Genomic DNA, 19,936 nt, shown 5'->3' with positions numbered 1-19,936 from the left:
TTTACTCAAGTATGACAATTGGGTACTTTTTCCACTACTGCTAACGAGGATGTAAACACATTTCTGAAGAACATGTTTGAGGAATAAGCTTTTTGTGCGTATGGAACATTTCTAGGGTCTTTTATTTCAGCTCATGAAACATGGGACCAACACTACATGTTGCGTTCATATTTTTGTTCAGTGTATTATAGTTAGTTCACAGTTGGTTTTGTTATTTTAACCTGCGTGTCATGAACTCGTCTCGTGGGATAGACATTTAACATCCGTAGACGCGTGTACAGAGCCAGTTTGGTCAGAATGTTGGCGCCTATTGATGAAAGTATCTGTTTACTGGGGGACTTAAGTTGACATGCATCGCTTGCAGTATGTGTTGGAAACATAAGGAACTTATCTTTCGTTTCAGCGAGGAAAATAATTACAAGGTTAAATTATTACATACTAGTGTTGGAACGATTGCTGGAGCTACGATGCAGTTTTCAAAGCACTACTGATCCAACACAATGTACGGATGCTCGTTTCAAAGTAATGTTATCAATGATGTCCGAAGCTTCGTTTGATCACGTGGTTTTTCAAACAGTTTTGCAAAATACGAGATCCCAACCAAGGGGCCAGGGTTCCGGTCTAGAAGCACGTTTTCGATTGCTCCTACTGTTTAACTAACGCCCGGCCCAGAAAGACAATTACCAGAGACCGCCACATAGGGAAGTCATATTTGAAAATTCCTGTGCACAAAACATCCTTTGAATTAGTCAAATTGTTGCAGAGGCAGACATCACTCACAGCCGAAGATACTAACATTTTACATCAATACAATGTCTGCCATATTTTTGGATGACGTCATCACTGCTCCCTGTGCTCACTAGGTGCTAGTGTGCATGTGATGTTGGTCCTTATAAACCGGATGAAACCCGGATATACAGTAGACAGTCCATGATGATTACTCTGCGTCTGACCGTTGTTTTCAGTCTCTAGTTCTTATTATACCTAAGTGGATCAATCAAATTTATACTGAATAAAAATGTAAACGCAACATGCAACAATTTTCTGAGTTGCAGTTCATATAAGGAAGTCATTCAATTGAAATAAATGAATTAGGCCTTAATCAATGGATTTCACATGACTAGGCAGGGGCGCAGCCAAGGGTGGGCCTGCAGGTGAAGAAGCCGGATCTGGAGGTCCTGGGCTGGCGTGGTTACATGTTGTGAGGCCGGTTGGACGTACTGCTAAATTATCCAAAATGACGTTGCAGGCGGCTTATGGTAGAGAAATGAACATTAAATTCTATGGCAACAGTGCTGGTCGACATTCCTGCATTAAGCATGCCAATTGCACGCTCGCTCAACTTGAGATCTCTGTGGCTTTGTGTGACAAAACATCACATTTTAGAGTAGGCTTTTATTGCCCCAGCACAAGGTGCACCTGTGTAATGATCATGTGGTTTACTCAGCTTCTTCATATGCCACACCTGTCAAGTGGATGGATTATTTTGGCAAAGGATAAAATGCTCACTAACAGGGATGTAAACAAATTTGTTCACAAAAAGCTTTTTGTGGGTATGGAACATTTCTGGGATCCTTTTCAGCTCAAACATGGGACCAGCACTTTACATGTTGCGTTTTATATTTTTGTTAAGTGTGTTTTATAAAGCCTTTTTTACATTAGCAGATGTCACAAAGTGCTTATACAGAAACCCAGCCTAAAACCCCAATGAATAAGCAATGCAGATGTAGAAGTACAGTGGCTAAGAAAAACTCCCTAGAAAGGCAGGAACCTAGGAAGAAACCTAGAAGGACCAGGCTCTGAGGGGTGTCCAGTCCTCTTCTGGCTGTACCGGTGGAGATTATAGGAGTACATGGCCATTAAGGTGAGATCCTTCATCAAGATGTTCAGACGTTCATAGATGACCAGCAGAGTCAAGTAATAATCACAGTGGTTAACAGGTCAGCACCTCAGGAGTAAATGTCATTTGGCTTTTCATAGCCGAACATTCAGAGGTCGGGACTGCAGGTGCGGGAGAGATGGTCGAAAACAACAGGACCGGGATAAGGTAGCCGGTCTGCTGAACAGGTCAGGATTCCATAGTCGTAGGCAGAACAGCAGGAACTGGATCAGCAGCTCGACCAGGTGGACTGGGAACAAGACACCCAGGAGTCGTCAGGCCAGGTAGTCCTGAGGCATGGTCCTAGGGCTCAGGTCCTCCGAGAGGGGAGCGAGAGAGAGATGGGTGCATTAGAAGGAGTATACTTAAGATCACACAGGACACCAGATAAGACAGGGGAAATGCACCAGATAAGATCTCCACCACCACACGATCCTGAGGCGACGCAAGACCGGACAGGAAGATAATATCAGTGACACAACCCACTCAAGTAGAGGATAGAGAAAAAAGCCTGGCAAGTCATGATGCACCCCTCCTAAGGATGGCATGGGAGAGCACTACCAAACCAGTGACTCGGCGTACGTGGCATTTCGACTACTTTGAAAAAATACTTTATTCGGAGTTGTGCCTGCTGTCATATAGATGAAGGACTCATCATGGATATAACCCTTTTTAGCATTGACATTGCCATTGACGGCAGAGAGAATAAAGTAGACGGCATCGGTCAAAATTGTGATTTATGTCCTGATGACGCGTACATGCCCAAATAAGGGCATCCGGTCAGGACATCCTGGCTGGAAGGTGTCACGTGGTTAGGGCCATATAGTTGCATCCTGTTCCGTCATGTGTTAGTGTGTTATTTTATATCTATATTGCATCTATTCCTTTGAAGTTGTCATGATGATTGATGTGTAGGGTTGAACTGGGGGGGGTTGTGTTTGAACATTTCAAAGAGGATGGCCCCACACCCCACCTATTTTATTGCTCTTAGGGTTGTTGTCTATGAAGTAGGAATGTCTGGGGGGGGGGGGGTTGTGTTGGCGGCAGACGCCTTATAAATAAGACCCAGAACAACACATGCGGTACCCAGAACACTAAACAAGATTTAAAAAATAAAACCCTGAACATTAAACAGAAAATGATGTCTCCTAGGCCAATTCTCGGGGTACTATGTGCCTCTTGTCACGAACCCAATGATAAAAGCATCAAGGACCTTTTGTGTGAGGCACCTGAATGTTTTAAAGGAGTTTTGGATACGAGTGATGGCCATATGACTTACATATTCCAACCTGAGGATTCAACTGTTTAGATTTTCACAGACAGCGGTCCCAAACCCCTTTATCATGCAAAACCCGGGGTTTTTTCTCCTGTGCTGCGTACGAGAGAATGGAAAACATTATTGCATGTTTCAACATTGCGCAGTAATTGTTTTTTTAACTAATTATAAGCTGTTTTAAAAAGGTCTGTACTAAATATTATGAATTAAATAAATGGTTTTAAAGCTGTATCTCACCTTTAACAAAGGGACTACAATAATACAACAACTACAATAATATCACATTTTTAATATCCATACAATTCCCTGAAAATACCTCTCCAAATCTAATATTATTTTCACTAACTCACCTTCAGAAAGCTCCATTAGGACGGATTCACAGCTGATCTTTTTAGCTGTTCTGGGCTGATATCTCTTCTGGCTGTTGGCCTGGTGTCTGGAGTTGTGCTTTAAGCCTTTCGTACTCTAACGAGAGAGAGATTCTGCAATGAGCTTACAGAGCGGGGGTGCTGTTTTTCGGGCGATATCCTGTATGCAAAAATGGTCATATAAAGTACCACATAATGTCTAGAGACCCAAAAACCACAGGCGGGTGTCTCGACATATTCTGTCTGCCGGTATTGCGTTGATGCTTCATAGCACAGCTTTGGGGGGCACTGATTAGAAATAACATATGTTTTAAACCGTAGGAGGTTGTCTTGACAAGATAGATTCTGCCAGGGTTGTTTGACTTTTTAGCCTCCCACATCCTTGGGGGTGAGAAATACTTATTTGAAAGGCTTGTGTGGTAATAAAAACGAAAGTGCCCAAACCCAATTGAAGAGACGCACACCCAATCCTAAACAGCATCCCTATCCTTATGGTTTCAAAAGCCCCCATGCTGAGACACACACCCCCCACCCCCTTTTTGTTTTGAAACACACACACATACATGCCCCGCACACGCCTGTCCGGAATCCTTTTTTCTCCGGGACGGGCATGTTGATAGAGCGAAAAGGCAGAGTCCCTTCGTTAAAGGTGAGATACAGCTTTAAAATCATTTATTTCATTCATAATGTTTAGTACAGACCTTTTTAAAACAGCTTATAATTAGTTTTAAAAAATGTACTGCGCAATATTGAAACATGCAATAATGTTTTTTATGTAGAAACATTGTTGTACAGCAGGTCAGCCGCCATTACCTGGCACAGTACTACACTTTTTAATAACCTTTAATGTTTCTAACATGTTGTTGTAGGAAAGACTATATTCGTATAAAATAAGACATTGCATTTCTCCGCGACAGACCGGGGCCAGAGAGAAAAGACAGATTCCCGTTCGTTAAGGGGTGAGATATAGCATTAATACCCTTTTTTCAATTCTAAATCTTTAGTACAGACCTTTTTAAAACATGCTATAATGACTTAAATATTTTTACTATTCCTTTCTTACAGATAAAGGGCCCTGTTATAGGGTTGTCCCTGACCCCCCCGTCAGTTTCCAATCCCCCTCGTCAAGACATGCTCTCTTCCTCGCAGGATATCCCACACACGCTCTGTCAAGGCTCCGTACATTTTCACTCCATGGATAGATCAAACATCTTACATGTAGACTGGGTATGTCTTAAGGATAGAAGCGGCCAGCGACGTAATTGTTCACGATTTTGGAAAAGACTGTCCAGCTTATTCATCAAGGTTATGAATATAGGGTAATCAATCCATTTAAAACTAAACACTGGCATAAAAAAGTTCACATCCTAGCAGGCTTTGGAAAATACATATGAACTGACAGACTTCGTCGCATTTGTACTATCAACATGTTCACATGCCAAAATTGTCACTTTAGAGTCGGGGCTATACGCCATTGAAGAGATCCTTATGGCTTTCAAATCATTGCGCCCACCCACAAGCTCTTCCAAGGCATAGCCTGGCACGGTTGTACCACTCAGGGCCTGCTCAATTTGACAGAGTGCTAGCCGTATCTTAAGCCATTCTCTCGTACGCAGCACAGGAGAAAAAACCCCGGGTTTTGCATGATAAAGGGGTTTGGGACCGCTGTCTGTGAAAATCTAAACAGTTGAATCCTCAGGTTGGAATATGTAAGTCATATGGCCATCACTCGTATCCAAAACTCCTTTAAAACATTCAGGTGCCTCACACAAAAGGTCCTTGATGCTTTTATCATTGGGTTCGTGACAAGAGGCACATAGTACCCCGAGAATTGGCCTAGGAGACATCATTTTCTGTTTAATGTTCAGGGTTTTATTTTTTAAATCTTGTTTAGTGTTCTGGGTACCGCATGTGTTGTTCTGGGTCTTATTTATAAGGCGTCTGCCGCCAACACAACCCCCCCCAGACATTCCTACTTCATAGACAACAACCCTAAGAGCAATAAAATAGGTGGGGTGTGGGGCCATCCTCTTTGAAATGTTCAAACACAACCCCCCCCAGTTCAACGAGGTCCCTACACATCAATCATCATGACAACTTCAAAGGAATAGATGCAATATAGGTATAAAATAACACATGACGGAACAGGATGCAACTATATGGCCCTAACCACGTGACACCTTCCAGCCAGGATGTCCTGACCGGATGCCCTTATTTGGGCATGTACACGTCATCCGGACATAGGGTCATAAATCACAATTTTGACCGATGCCGTCTACTTTATTCTCTCTGACGGCTTCCACCATTTTTAAAGTAGCCAACTGGGTGGGGATGTCTACTTTAAAATGGCGATAGCGTCAATGATAACACAGAAATCAATATTTATTTTATTTCACCTTTATTTAACCAGGTAGGCTAGTTGAGAACAAGTTCTCATTTGCAACTGCGACCTGGCCAAGATAAAACATAGCAATTCGACACATACAACAACACAGAGTTACACATGGAATAAACAAAACATACAGTCAATAATACAGTAGAACAAAAGAAAACAAAAAGTCTGTATACAGTGAGGGCAAATGAGGTAAGTTAAGGCAATAAGATGAATGAAGATGAATGTAGAGATACTGGGGTGCAAAGGAGCAAGATAGATAGATAGATAGATAGATAGATAGATAGATAGATACAGTATGGGGATGAGGTAGGTAGATGGAAGGGCTGTTTACAGATGGGCTATGTACAGGTGCAGTGATCTGTGAGCTGCTCTGACAGCTGGTGCTTAAAGCTAGTGAGGAGATATATGGTGGATGCCTATTGGAAAAGAGCTTTTTCCTGCTTCTCAGCTCATTCTCATCAGTGAAGATGAGGGAAATAATATAATATCTGATCAGGACCCCTTGGGCTTGTTCAGGTAATAGAAACATGCACGGCATTACAGATGGAAATGTAAACTGCTGGAGCAGCCCCTGGAGGAGACATCCCACCCCCGCCCCATAAGGTTGTTTCACCTAGCTATTTTAAGATTTGTCGCTCTGATTAAGAGTGTATGCTAGATTACAAAAATGAAGTCAATATTTTAAGCTTGGGCTTGGTAGAGTGATCTATTGCCTTGTCAGTTAACATTTTGGAGGATTTCTCCAAAACGTTACTTCTGGGGTGCTTTGTCTGGCATCCAGACTGCCTGACGCTTTGACTTAACTGCATTCGGTATTCATCTCTGGTGCTGGAGAGTTTGAACTTGGTTTGAATGCTAATGTGTGACAAGGGAAACCGAATAGTTAAAAGATAACTTGACATCTTAACACAGCCATATCAGGATAGTTTCACAATATCAAATAGGTACAGCAAAAGCTAGGTGTGTTCTCATGTGTTTTGAAATGGCCAGTTTGTTGTTTAGATAGGCCATGCCATCTGTGTCAAAATCCAGATTTCTTAGTTGACTTTGAAAACCACTGATTTTGAGTTCGAATGTGTAGATCGTGACCGCTCTGGTCATCACTGTTTAAACTTCGACGCAAGCCGTATGTCTGGGGATAACATGGCATGGACTGCAGTGAATTGTAATGTACTCCAATGATGTCCCAACTTGTTTGTCAGTTCCCACTTCCCAATCAGTTGCAATATGGCTTTGAAAAAACAAATATTGTCACTGACACCTAGGCTAGTTGCTTCCAGTTTCCTGAAGTTCTCATTCTGGTAGTCTGCCAAATTCGGAGATTAAAATGGCAGGTTGTCAAAATAAGTTTCAGGCATGTTGAGGTGGGAGAGACCATATAAAGGCTAATCTCTTCACAATATTGTTGTCGCTTATCTCTGTTTTCACTTTACCCCTAAAAAGTACTTGGCTAAATCAGGCTTTGATGGATTTCGGTTTGAAATGTGCTGCTTATGCTATTTCTGCCTTCAAATAGGCTATTGCCTGAAAAATGGGTTGCACTTGGAACAACCTTTTATGCAGCTGGGGGTTGGTGCCCTTGCATTTGATGTGCTCGTTTATGGAAATATAGCCTAGCCTGCAATCTACAAACTACAGCGTTCAAGGGGAACTTACCAACGGGATTACTTTGTAATTGGTGGTTTGTCGCTATTTTTCCTCTGTGCACTATTATCAGCTTTTAATCATGATTATTCTCTTCTGTGTTTTGTCTATGTTCGTATCTGTATTTATCACAAGATCTCCTTTTGCCTTTGTTTAGTCCAATCTTAATCTCATCTAGACCGGCTCTGCATAACGTCACAGTGTTTGACTTGCAAAGCTTTTTTGCTCTGATGACATATGAAACTGGTGTCCGTCTCTCTGCCTTTGACTGATTACTAGGCTAAGAGGGTACAGGCCAAGTTGACATTCCTTTGTGTGTTATTTACAGAAATTAGAATATTCAGACCCCTTGAATTTTTCCACATTTTGTTAGCTTACAGCCTTACTCTAAAATTGAATAAATCGTTTTTTCCCCCCTCAACAATCTACACACAATACACCATAATGACAGAGCAAAAACAGGTTTTTAGAAATGTTTGCTAATTTATATATTTTTTAAGCTGATCACATTTACATAAACGTTTTCAGACTAGAGGTCGACCGACTATGATTTTTCAACGACAATACCGATTATTGGAGGACCAAAAATAGACGATACCGATTTAGCGGCCAAATTTTATTTTATATATATATATATATATATATATATATATATATATATATATATATATATATATATATATACACATACATACACACACACACACACACACACACACACACACACACACACACAGTTGAAGTCGGAAGTTTACATACACCTTAGTCAAATACATTTAAACTCAGTTTTTCGCAATTTCTGACATTTAATCGTAGTAAAAATTCCCTGTATTATGTCAGTTAGGATCCACACTTTATTTTAAGAATGTGAAATGTCAGAATAATAGTAGAGTTATTTATTTCAGCTTTTATTTCTTTCATCACATTCCCAGTGCATCAGAAGTTTACATACACTCAATTAGTATTTGGCAGCATTGCCTTTAAATTGTTTAACTTGTGTCAAACATTTCTGATAGCCTTCCACAAGCTCCCACAGTAAGTTGGATGAATTTTGGCCCATTCCTCCAGACAGAGCTGGTGTAACTGAGTCAGGTTTGTAGACCGCCTTGCTCGCATACGGTTTTTCAGTTCTGCTCACAAATTTTCGATAGGATTGACGTCAGGGCTTTGTGATGGCTACTCCAATACCTTGACTTTGTTGACTTTAAGCCATTTTGCCACAACTTTGGAAGTATGCTTGGTGTCATTGTCCACTTGGAAGACCCATTTGCGACCAAGCTTTAACTTCCTGACTGATGTCTTGATGTTGCTTCAATATATCCACAGAATTTACCTCTTCATGGTGCCATCTATTTTGTGAAGTGCACCAGTCCCTCTTGCAGTTAAGCACCTCCACATCATGATGTTGCCACCCCCGTGCTTCACGGTGGGGATGGTGTTCTTTGGCTTGCAAGCCTCACCCTTTTTCCACCAAACGTAACGATGGTCATTATGGCCAAACAGTTCTATTTTTGTTTCATCAGACCAGAGGACATTTCTCCAAAAAGTACGATCTTTGTCCCCATGTGCAGTTGCAATTCGTAGTCTGGCTTTTTTATGCCGGTTTTGGAACAGTGGCTTCTTCCTTGCTGAGCGGCCTTTCAGGTTATGTCGATATAGGACTCGTTTTACTGTGGATATAGATACTTTTGTACCTGTTTCCTCCAGCATCTTCACAAGGTCCTTTGCTGTTGTTCTGGGATTGATTTGCTCTTTTCGCACCAAAGTACGTTCATCTCTAGGAGGCAGAACACGTCTCCTTCCTGAGCGGAATGACGGCTGCGTGGTCCCATGGTGTTTATACTTGCGTACTATTGTTTGTTCAGATGAACGTGGTACCTTCAGGCGTTTGGAAATTGCTCCCAAGGATGAACCAGACTTGTGGAGGTCTACAATTTTTTTCTGAGGTCTTGGCTGATTTCTTTTGATTTTCCCATGATGTCAAGCAAAGAGGCACGGAGTTTGAAGGTAGGCCTTGAAATACGTCCACAGGTACACCTCCAATTGACTCAAATGATGTCAATTAGCCTATCAGAAGCTTCTAAAGCCATGACATCATTTTCTGGAATTTTCCAAGAAGTTTAAAGGCACAGTCAGCTTAGTGTATGTAAACTTCTGACCCACTGGAATTGTGATACAATGAAATAATCTGTCTGTAAACAATTGTTGGATCACTTACTTGTTTCATGCCCAAAGTAGATGTCCTAACCAACTTGCCAAAACTATAGTTTAACAAGAAATTTGCGGAGTGGTTGAAAAATGAGTTTTAATGACTCCAACCTGAGTGTATGTAAACTTACGACATGTATGTATGTAATAATGACAATTACAACAATAAATATCAAATCATAGGCTTAATTATAATATAATAAACACAGAAATACGAGCCTTTGGTCATTAATATGGTCAAATCCGGAAACTATCATTTAGGAAAACGTTTATTCTTTCGGTGAAATTCGGAACAGTTCCATATTTTATCGAATGGGTGGCATCCATAAGTCTAAATATTGCTGTTACATTGCACAACCTTCAATGTTTTGTCATAATTATGTAAAATTCTGGCTAATTAGTTCGCAACGAGCCAGGCGGCCCAAACTGTTGCATATACCCTGACTCTGTGTGCAATGAACGCAAGAGAAGTGACACAATTTCCCTAGTTAATATTGCTTGCTAACATGAATTTCCTTTAACTAAAAAAATATTCTTCTATGAATTGATTTTAAGAAAGGCATTGATGTTTATGGTTAGGTACATTGGTGCAACGACAGTGCTTTTTTCGCAAATGCGCTTGTTAAATCAACACCCGTTTAGCGAAGTAGGCTATGATTCAATGATAAATTAACAGGCACCGCATTGATTACATGCAATGCAGGACAAGCTAGTTAAACTAGTAATATCATCAACCATGTGTAGTTAACTAGTGATTATGTGAAGATTGATTGTTTTTTTTAATGCTAGCTTAGCAACTTACCTTGGCTCCTTGCTGCACTCGCGTAACAGTTGGTCAGCCTGCCTCGCAGTTTCCTCATGGAATGCAATGTAATCGGCCATAATCGGCTTCCAAAAATGCCAATTACCGATTGTTATGAATCGGCCATGCTGATTAATCGGTCGACCTCTAATTACATTTTACATTTACATTTTAGTCATTTAGCAGACGCTCTTATCCAGAGCGACTTACAGTAGTGAATGCATATAATTCAGACCCTTTTAATCAGTCCTTTATTGAAGCACCTTTGGCAGCGATTACAGCTAGAGGTCGACCGATTAATCGGAGTGGCCGATTAATTAGGGCCGATTTCAGGTTTTCATAACAATCGGTATTTTTGGCCACCGATTTGCCGAATTCTTTTTTTTTATTTTTTATATATTTTACACCTTTATTTAACTAGGCAAGTCAGATTAAGAACACATTCTTATTTTCAATGACGGCCTAGGAACGGGGGTTAACTGCCTTGTTCAGGGGGGATTCGGGGATTCGTTTTTGCAACCTTCCGGTTACTAGTCCAACGCTCTAACCACCTGCCTTACATTGCACTCCACGAGGAGCCTGCATGGCAGGCTGACTACCTGTTACGCGAGGGCAGCAAGAAGCCAAGGTACGTTGCTAGCTAGCATTAAACTTAGTTTTTTATAAGATATCAATCTTAACATAATCACAAGTTAACTACACATGGTTGATGATATTACTAGTTTATCTAACGTGTCCTGCGTTGCATATAATCGATGCGGTGCCTGTTAATTTATCATTGAATCATAGCCTACTTCGCTAAACGGGTGTTGATTTAACAAGCGCATTTGCGAAAAAAGCACTGTCGTTGCACCAATGTACCTAACCATAAACATCAATGCCTTTCTTTAAAATCAATAAACAAGTATATATTTATAAACCTACATATTTAGTTAATATTGCCTGCTAACATGAAATTGTGTCACATCTCTAGCGTTCATTGCACGCAGAGTCAGGGTATATGCAACAGTTTGGGCCGCCTGGCTCGTTGCAAACTAATTTGCCAGAATTTTACGTAATTATGACATAACATTGAAGGTTGTGCAATGTAACAGGAATATTTAGACTTAGGGATGCCACCCGTTAGATAAAATACAGAACGGTTCCGTATTTCACTGAAAAAAAAAAACGTTTTGTTTTTGAGATAGTTTCCGGATTCGACCATATTAATGACCTAAGGCTCAGATTTCTGTGTGTTTATTATATTATAATTAAGTCTATGATTTGATATTTGATAGAGCAGTCTGACTGAGCGGTGGTAGGCACCAGCAGGCTCGTAAGCATTCATTCAGACAGCACTTTTGTGCGTTTTGCCAGCAGCTCTTCGCTGTGTTTCAAGCAGTTTATGACTTCAAGCCGGGTGGGTATAATTTGTGGAACGTTCCAACAGGAATCTATTCCAAAAACTTCGTAAATAACAAGGTTGCCAACAAACAACGCATACAAAAATATAAGATACCGGGTAGTGAGTGGTCTATTTCATTGCGTTTTTCACTCATCACGTTTATTCCGAAAAATGTCTGTCCTCACTCTGGTTGCCTATGGACAAACATTAAGAATAAGCTACGTGGTGAGTTGATGCCTATTCGGCAGCTAGTTAGCTAGGTTTGTATGCGTTGCTACTTTGTATGCGTTGTTGGTTGGCAACCTTTTTATTTTACGTTTTTTGGAACAGATTCCTGTTGGAACGTTCCACAAATTATACCCACCCCTTCAAGCCTATGAACTCCCAAGATGAGGCTGGTGTAACCGATGTGAAATGGCTAGCTAGTTAGCGGGGTGCACGCTAATAGCGTTTCAAACGTCACTCGCTCTGAGACTTGGAGTAGTTGTTTCCCTTGCTCTGCATGGGTAACGCTGCTTCGAGGGTGGCTGTTGTCGATGTGTTCCTAGTTCGAGCCCAGGTAGGAGCAAGGAGAGGGACGGAAGCTATACTGTTACACTGGCAATACTAAAGTGCCTATAAGAACATCCAATAGTCAAAGGTATATGAAATACAAATCGTATGGAGAGAAATAGTCCTATAATTCCTATAATAACTACAAACTAAAACTTACCTGGGAATATTGAAGACTCATGTTAAAAGGAACCAGCAGCTTTCATATGTTCTCATGTTCTGAGCAAGGAACTTAAACCTTAGCTTTTTTACATGGCACATATTGCACTTTTACTTTCTTCTCCAACACTTTGTTTTGCATTATTTAAACCAAATGGAACATGTTTCATTATTTATTTGAGGCTAAATTGATTTTATTGATGTATTATATGAAGTTAAATTAAGTGTTCATTCAGTATTGTTGTAATTGTCATTATTACGAATACATTTTTTAAAAGATTTTTTTAAATCGGCCGATTAATCGGTATCGGCTTTTTTGGCCCCCCAATAATCGGTATCGGCTTTGAAAAATCATAATCGGCCGACCTCTAATTACAGCCTCTAGTCGTCTTCGGTATGACGCTTCAAGTTTTGCACACCTGTATTTCGGGAGTTTCTCTCATTCTTCTCTGCAGATCCTCTCAAGCTCTGTCAGGTTGGATGGGGAGCATTGCTGCACAGCTATTTTCAGGTCTCTCCAGAGATGTTAGATCGGGTTCAAGTCCGGGCTCTGACCGGGCCACTCAAGGACATTGAGACTTGTCCTGAAGCCACTCTTGCGTTGTCTTGGCTCTGTGCTTAGGGTCGTTGTCCTGTTGGAAGGTGAGCCTTCATCCCAGTCTGAAGTCCTGAGCGCTCTGGAGCAGGTTTTCATCAAGGATCTCTCTGTACTTTGCTTCGTTCATCTTTGCCTCGATCCTGACTTGTCTCCCAGTCCCTGCCGCTGAAAATCATCCCCACAGCATGATGCTGCCACCACCATGCTTCACCATAGGGATGGTGCCAGGTTTCCTCCAGATGTGACGCTTGGCATTCAGGCCAAAGAGTTTCATCTTGGTTTCATCAGCCCAGAGCATCTTGTTTCTCATGGTCTGAGTCTTTATTTGCCTTTTGGTGGAAGTGGCTTCTGTCTGGCCACTCTACCATAAAGGCTGCAGAGATGGTTGTCCTTCTGGAAGGTTCTCCTATCTCCACAGAGGAACTCCAGATCTCCGTCAGAGTGACCATTGGGTTCTTGGTAACCTCCCTGACCAAGGCCCTTCTCCCCCGATTGCTCAGTTTGGCCAGGCGGGCGACTCTAAGAAGAGTCTTGGTGGTTCCAAACTTATTCCATTTAAGAATGATGGAGGCCACTGTGTTCTTGGGGATCTTCAATGCTGCAGAAATGTTTTGGTACCCTTCCACAGATCTGTGCCTCCACACAATCCTGTCTCGGAGCTCTACGGACAATTCCTTCGACCTCATTACTTGGTTTTTGATCTGACATGCGCTGTCAACTGTGGGACCTTTTATATAGACAGATGTGTGCCTTTCCATATCATGTCCATTTAAATTGAATTTACCACAGGTGGACTCGAATCAAGTTGTAGAAACATCTCAAGGATGATCAATGGGAACAGGATGCTCCTGAGCTCAATTTCTAGTCTCATAGCAAAGGGTCTGAATACTTATATAAATAAGGTATTTCTGTTTTATTTTTAATACATTTGTAAAAACTTCGAAAAACCTCTTCACTTTGTCATTATTGTGTAGATGGCTGAGGATTTTTGGAATCAATTTTAGGTTAAGGCTATAACTAAATGTGGAAAAAGTCAAGGGGTCTGAATACTTTCTGAAGCAACTGTATCTTCAAATGATGTGCCAATTTGGCTGTTCCATAGAGGTTATTGCTCCCCTTTTTGATCAGTGTATGGCCAGAGAAAACATTTAATTCCTTAATTGGTAAGGATTATCCAGCCTCAAGTATTTTAGCATGCTCATCAATGGTAGGTTGACTAGTAGTAGTTGCAGAAATAGCAGTACGTATCACCTTCAAATAGTGTTTCAGCTGCCTAGCTCTAAAATAGAGCATATTGAGTCCGAGGTATGATTTCGGAATGCACGATGCAGTTCTGTGAAATGTGTTGTCAGTTGTTGCTATTATCTAGGTCAGTGCTTCAAGAGCCCTCTGCGCTTAGCCTTCTGATAAACAATTTCATTTTGAGAGGGAACTGCTGTTTTCATTATTCATACTCTGGAGTTGTGGTGTATCCACAGGGGTACTTGAGAAGACTCCATGAGACCATAGGCTTACTGGTCAAATGCACATGAGGGGATACTTCAGGGGTACTCCGAGCAGAGCAATTTAAATTCAGTTGGTGATACAGTAACCGAAAAAGGTTGTGAACCACTGCATTAAAGCATGACACCTAATTTCCTCAAACTACAAATGTACACTGAACTAAAATAAAAACACAACATGTAAAGTGTTGGTCCCATGTTTCATGAGCTGAAATAAAATATTCTAGACACCATATGCACAAAAAGCTTATGTCGATCAAATTTGGTGCACATGTGTTTACATCCCTGTTAGTGATCATTTCTTCTTTGCCAAGATAATCCATCCACCTGACAGGTGTGGCATAACAAGAAGCTGATAAAACAGCACGATCATTATACAGGTGCACCTTGTGCTGGGGACAATAAAAGGCCACTCTAAAATGTGCGGTTTTGTCAAACAACACAATGCCACAGATGTCTCAAGTTGAGGGAGCGTGCAATTGGCATGCTGACTGCAGGAATGTCCACCAGAGTTGTTGACAGAGAATTTAATGTTAATTTCTCTACCATAAATCGCCTCCAACGTCGTTTTATAGAAAATGGCAGTACGTCATAATGACCTTACAACCGCTGTCCACATGTAACCAGGCCAGCCCAGGACCTCCACACCCGGCTTATTCACCTGCGGGATCGTCTGAAACCAGCCACCCGGACAGCTGATGAAACTGAGGAGTATTTCTCTCTGTAATAAAGCCCTTTTGTGGGGGAAAACTAATTCTGATTGGCTGGGCCTGGCCCTCTGCCCAGTCATGTGAAATCCATAGATTTTGACCTAATTCATTTATTTCAATCGATTTGATTTCCTTATGAACTGTAACTCAGTAAAATCGTTAATTGTTGCATGTTGCTTTTTTATATTTTTGTTAAGTATAATTCCAAAATTAGAGTTCTAACCTCACATTCACTGCCATTCCTAATTTATTTTCTAGTATGTGGTAACATAATTCCACATCTTCCCTTGCATTTCACCGGCTGGTCAATGTGTGTTGGCATTTGTGTATCTCGGGTTGAATACCATTCTAAGGCAGTTTGTCAGTTTCAGCACTCGTGCTATTTCTTTGGTCATTGCGCATTGCTTTTTTCCCCAACCTGAAATTGGGGAGATTACCCTGCTCGTTGATGCATGCTGGACTCCTCTCGATTTCTGACTTGTTCACAAATCGATTTAAACTGCTACATGATTCTTTAACAGTGGAGTTGCAAGTTAGATGAGTAGCACAAAATTGACTGCCGAAATGTAGTGGCGGACGTGAGTGACATTTTAAAGGCAAGGGGTAGAGTTTCATTCTTAAAACCTAAAGGGTATTTGTTGCCCCAAAGTTAGTCAACCAGCTTAATGCCATTTAACATTTTTACAAAGCCCCACAATTACTTTTCACTTAAACAACTGTAGCTACACAACATAGAATCACAACTTCTTATTGGAAAAGTTTCTGCTACTTTGAAACACCAAAGCGCTCAGCTGTATCTTTTCGATTGTTTCTGCTCTTCATCTCTTCTTAATCTAATTGGTTACCCTCTGTTGCCCAAACTGAATTGTTTTTAGGTCTCCTCTCCACCTCCATTGAAGCTGTAACTTCTATTGAATGCGGGTCTCACCCAATATCACCTGGCTAAACCTTAAAATTCCCTACTTGTCTCTTGTCTACACCCATTGATCTCTGGGTTTTATAGCTGTGGTCTTTTCCAAGTGGGGATTACAGTCTACAGGCTTGCTATTTATGTGTTCTGCCTCCTTCTGTGGACCAGGGCCAAGAGTTCAGCCCACTCTCCTCACTGCACTAACGACTGGTAATTTGGTAAATGCATTTGAAGGTGGAATGAAAAAGATCCCTCACTGTGGAGTGATGATGCCTCCAACTCCTTTTTATTAATTCTGTCACTTATCCGCCTGACCGTGTCTTGGCTGGGTTCCAAATGACCCATGACCTCTGCTGGTGGGGGCTATGCAGAAATCAGTATAGAAAGACGAGGTGGCTATAAGTCATACAGGCTTGGTATCAGATTAGATGCAGTGGAGACAGTCCTCATCCCAAGGCCTTTATTTTCATTCAGACACTTACTGATCCACATCACAAACGCCCTTCAGGAGACCAGGTGACTCTCGCGGGGAGATCGAATGCAAAGATTTGTTTAATTACTCGACTGCTACGAAATAGAAAACCAGGGTTTAGCCCAGGGGTATCTCCTATCGATTTAGACTGTGTGGGATATTTGAATGAACCCGGCATGTTTGTAAATGAGTTGTTTAAAAGTGTCTTTGGTGGGTGAAGTTGATAGCCTTTTCTGCTCAGGTTTCTAACTCTGTAGTCTCTGTTTCTCCTTACAGACGGGCGGATAGAGAGCGTTCGAGACAGGCCACGATGTCCAAGATCTCCAAGGCCGCTAAGGCTGTGAAGAAGGTGGACATGGGGGGTGTGATCCGGGCCATCGTGAGGTCAGGGCAGGCTGCCCCCGGACCACCTCTGGGTCCTGTCCTGGGACAGGTAAACTCACTGTTCAGACTTCCCTTCCTGTCTCTCCTATTCTATTTTCTCCAAAACAAAAAGAGAAACATGGTGTCAAGCTCTTTACACGTCTCCTCTTGAATGTCTTCGAGTGTCAGGCTCTTGTGCGTCATCGGTTGGCAGTTGCGCTTAAAATATACTTGGAAGTTCCAGACAAAAATAAGTGGTGTTGGTGCCTTTTGAGAGCTGAGCTATGTTGAATGATTTAGATTTCCCTTCTGTTTAGTGTCTCCCTCTCCCACACAGTGGGTTGAAGAGCTCAGGAAAAGATAAAGAGCGTGCTAATGAGGTGAGACAGGTTGCGTCCAGGCAAGGCAAAGCAGAGCTGTATGTTTGTCTGAAGGGACCCTGTTTTTAGTGTGGTTTCGTATGCCGTTGTTGCGGCGCACCGTGCGAGTGTGTGTTTCTTTGCTGCCTTGCTCCACCAAGCGCTGAGTGTGTATGTGGTAGGCTAAATTGTACATAAATGCCAGTCGGCAGCCGCTCTGCTTTAGGCGCCGGCCTTTGGCCCTAATCTCCCCTCTCTCCTTGTTTTTTTCCCTTCCTCTCCTCTGACTAACCACCCCTGACAGAGGGAGCGCAAAGAGCCAGGTTGCCTGTCGGCCGCAGGGCATATTTAAACAAACGAGAGCAATAAAAGGGCGAACGGGAGACAAAAGGGAGGACCTGACGGCTTTGGTGGGAGAGAAGTAATTACAGTCCAGAGTGAAATTAACACACCCCAATGGAGGCGAGTAAAGAGGGAGAGGAGGAGGAGGAAAGAAGAGCGGGCCCACTATATCTTCAGGACCTCAGGAAAATGCTGAGGGTTGTACATGGGGCTTAACAGGTGTAACAAATCCAAGGAAGTAGTCATTTGCTGAAGCTGCTGCTGATGTAGTTACTGCCGTTATATTTGAAATATGAGACAAGTTGCCCAACGGGGAGTGCATCCACAATGTGTAGTGTTTGAAATGGAGAGTGAGGGAGGGATGAAAGAGCGCGAAACGGAGAAGCAGACTCCCAGCCTACTCTAGTTCACATCCCTGCCGATTCTCTCAGAACTACAGAGAAACTCCCTGGAGGAATGGCCTTGCTGTGTGTGTGTCAGGGTTGAGCTCAATTCAGAATTTTGGAATTGACTTCTGTTATGGAATGGGTTAGGTAGTATAGGTTTTAGGAGTATAGGTTTTAGGATTATAAGTAGATGCAACATACTACAAAAACAACATACTACACTTCCACACCTCATCCCCAGGGGGCAACAGCAACCAACTGGGTCAGGGGCTGTGCTCTGCTACGAAGCCTCTGAGCACATTAGGTGCTGCCAATTAAGGTGATTGACTGTCAACGTCCCAGCTGGGAAATCTGTGAGGTTGATGGTTTTCTTTGATGGCCACGAGGCCTATCGTTTGTTTTTTAGTCTTTTAGTTTGGGCATGCCTTTTTTTATTTGTTCCTTTTTGTAACCGTTTGATCCACCATCTGAACAAATAATGATCTGTTTGGACTGGCCGACCAAGAGGTCAAGAGAGATGTGCTGGTGTCTCCTGGGTACATGCATTCAACACCTGGTCGCGTACGCTTACTTGTCACATTAATGGACACGTGGAGTCAGATTACCCCCTAGACTTAGCGAGCACCGTGTTCACAGTTGGCAGTCTAATCGGTTTCGTAACACTCCCATTCAACTCAAGTTGAAATTGTAATTAGAATTGGCGACCCCGCAGGATGCAACATTTCAGATTGAGTGACATGAAGTAAAATTAAATTCAGTGCAATTCAAAGAAATTAATCTCAGTCATAGAATGAGTTTAATTGAATCTGACGGGTCACACTTTCAGATAGTAAAAAATATAACTTTTCTCTGTAAAAAATGTTCATGTACAGTTTTCTTTTTTACTTTAGTGCTTAGAATAGCCAATTTATGTTTCCACCAACCAATTTAATTGGTTTGGCTTCTTTTTTGAAGGCCTCGGGTGAACTTGAGGGTTAAACTAATGCATTCTGGGAAATATCATTCCCCTCCATATTGAACCAAATTTAAGGGATTAATGAAATATGCCTTTAGAATATTAGCATACATGTTTTGTTTTCCTTATTGATTCGATTCTATTTTCTTTCATTCAAATTGCAATTCTGTATCCTGCTAACTACTTTAACTCTAATTCAAGAATTGAATTGGAATTTGAGGCATTCTCAATTAAATTCTGAATTGAGCCCAACCCTGGTGTGTTAGCGCATCCTGTAAATATGCCCTGTAAACCAAGTATAAAGCTATCTAAGCTATTAGCATTTAGACAAATGGGTCCCAATCTCAATTAATAGTAGCATTAATGGTTAGAGCGGAGGCAGACTGGGTGCGGAGTGCATTAGGAACCGCTGATGGAGATTGAATAGACCCTTGCCTATCCTAAAAACGCCACTTCCTCTCACACACACCCTAGCACATCTGCAGGCTCCCCTGTTGAAACATTCAAGCCAGACCAGCAGACAAATGGCTGGCTGAAGGATCACCATGCCTACCAGGGCTGGCGCTGCTGGTTAAATTGTGATTATATGATAGCTTTTCCTCTCTGTCACTCTGTCCACATAGCACATCACGCTGCACTGCCTGCCTCTAATGTGTGGAGAGTTGGACAGCC

At 41.8% G+C, this 19,936-nt stretch overlaps 1 protein-coding gene across 2 annotated transcripts in view; it reads left to right on the top strand.

Moving 5' to 3' along the window:
• mrpl11 (mitochondrial ribosomal protein L11) overlaps positions 1–19,936 on the top strand; it is a 59,536-nt gene that overhangs the window by 14,161 nt on the left and 25,439 nt on the right. For both annotated transcript variants that reach the window (XM_014199662.2, XM_045718116.1), the window contains exon 2: positions 17,136–17,292. In XM_014199662.2, the coding sequence (XP_014055137.1) occupies positions 17,170–17,292 (123 nt within the window). In that variant the 5' untranslated portion in view covers positions 17,136–17,169. The remainder of the gene's footprint in view (positions 1–17,135; positions 17,293–19,936) is intronic.

This window comes from Salmo salar, chromosome ssa05 (assembly GCF_905237065.1).
Source record: "Salmo salar chromosome ssa05, Ssal_v3.1, whole genome shotgun sequence".
Lineage (NCBI taxonomy): Eukaryota > Metazoa > Chordata > Actinopteri > Salmoniformes > Salmonidae > Salmo > Salmo salar.
This window is presented reverse-complemented; position numbering and strand designations above follow the sequence as displayed.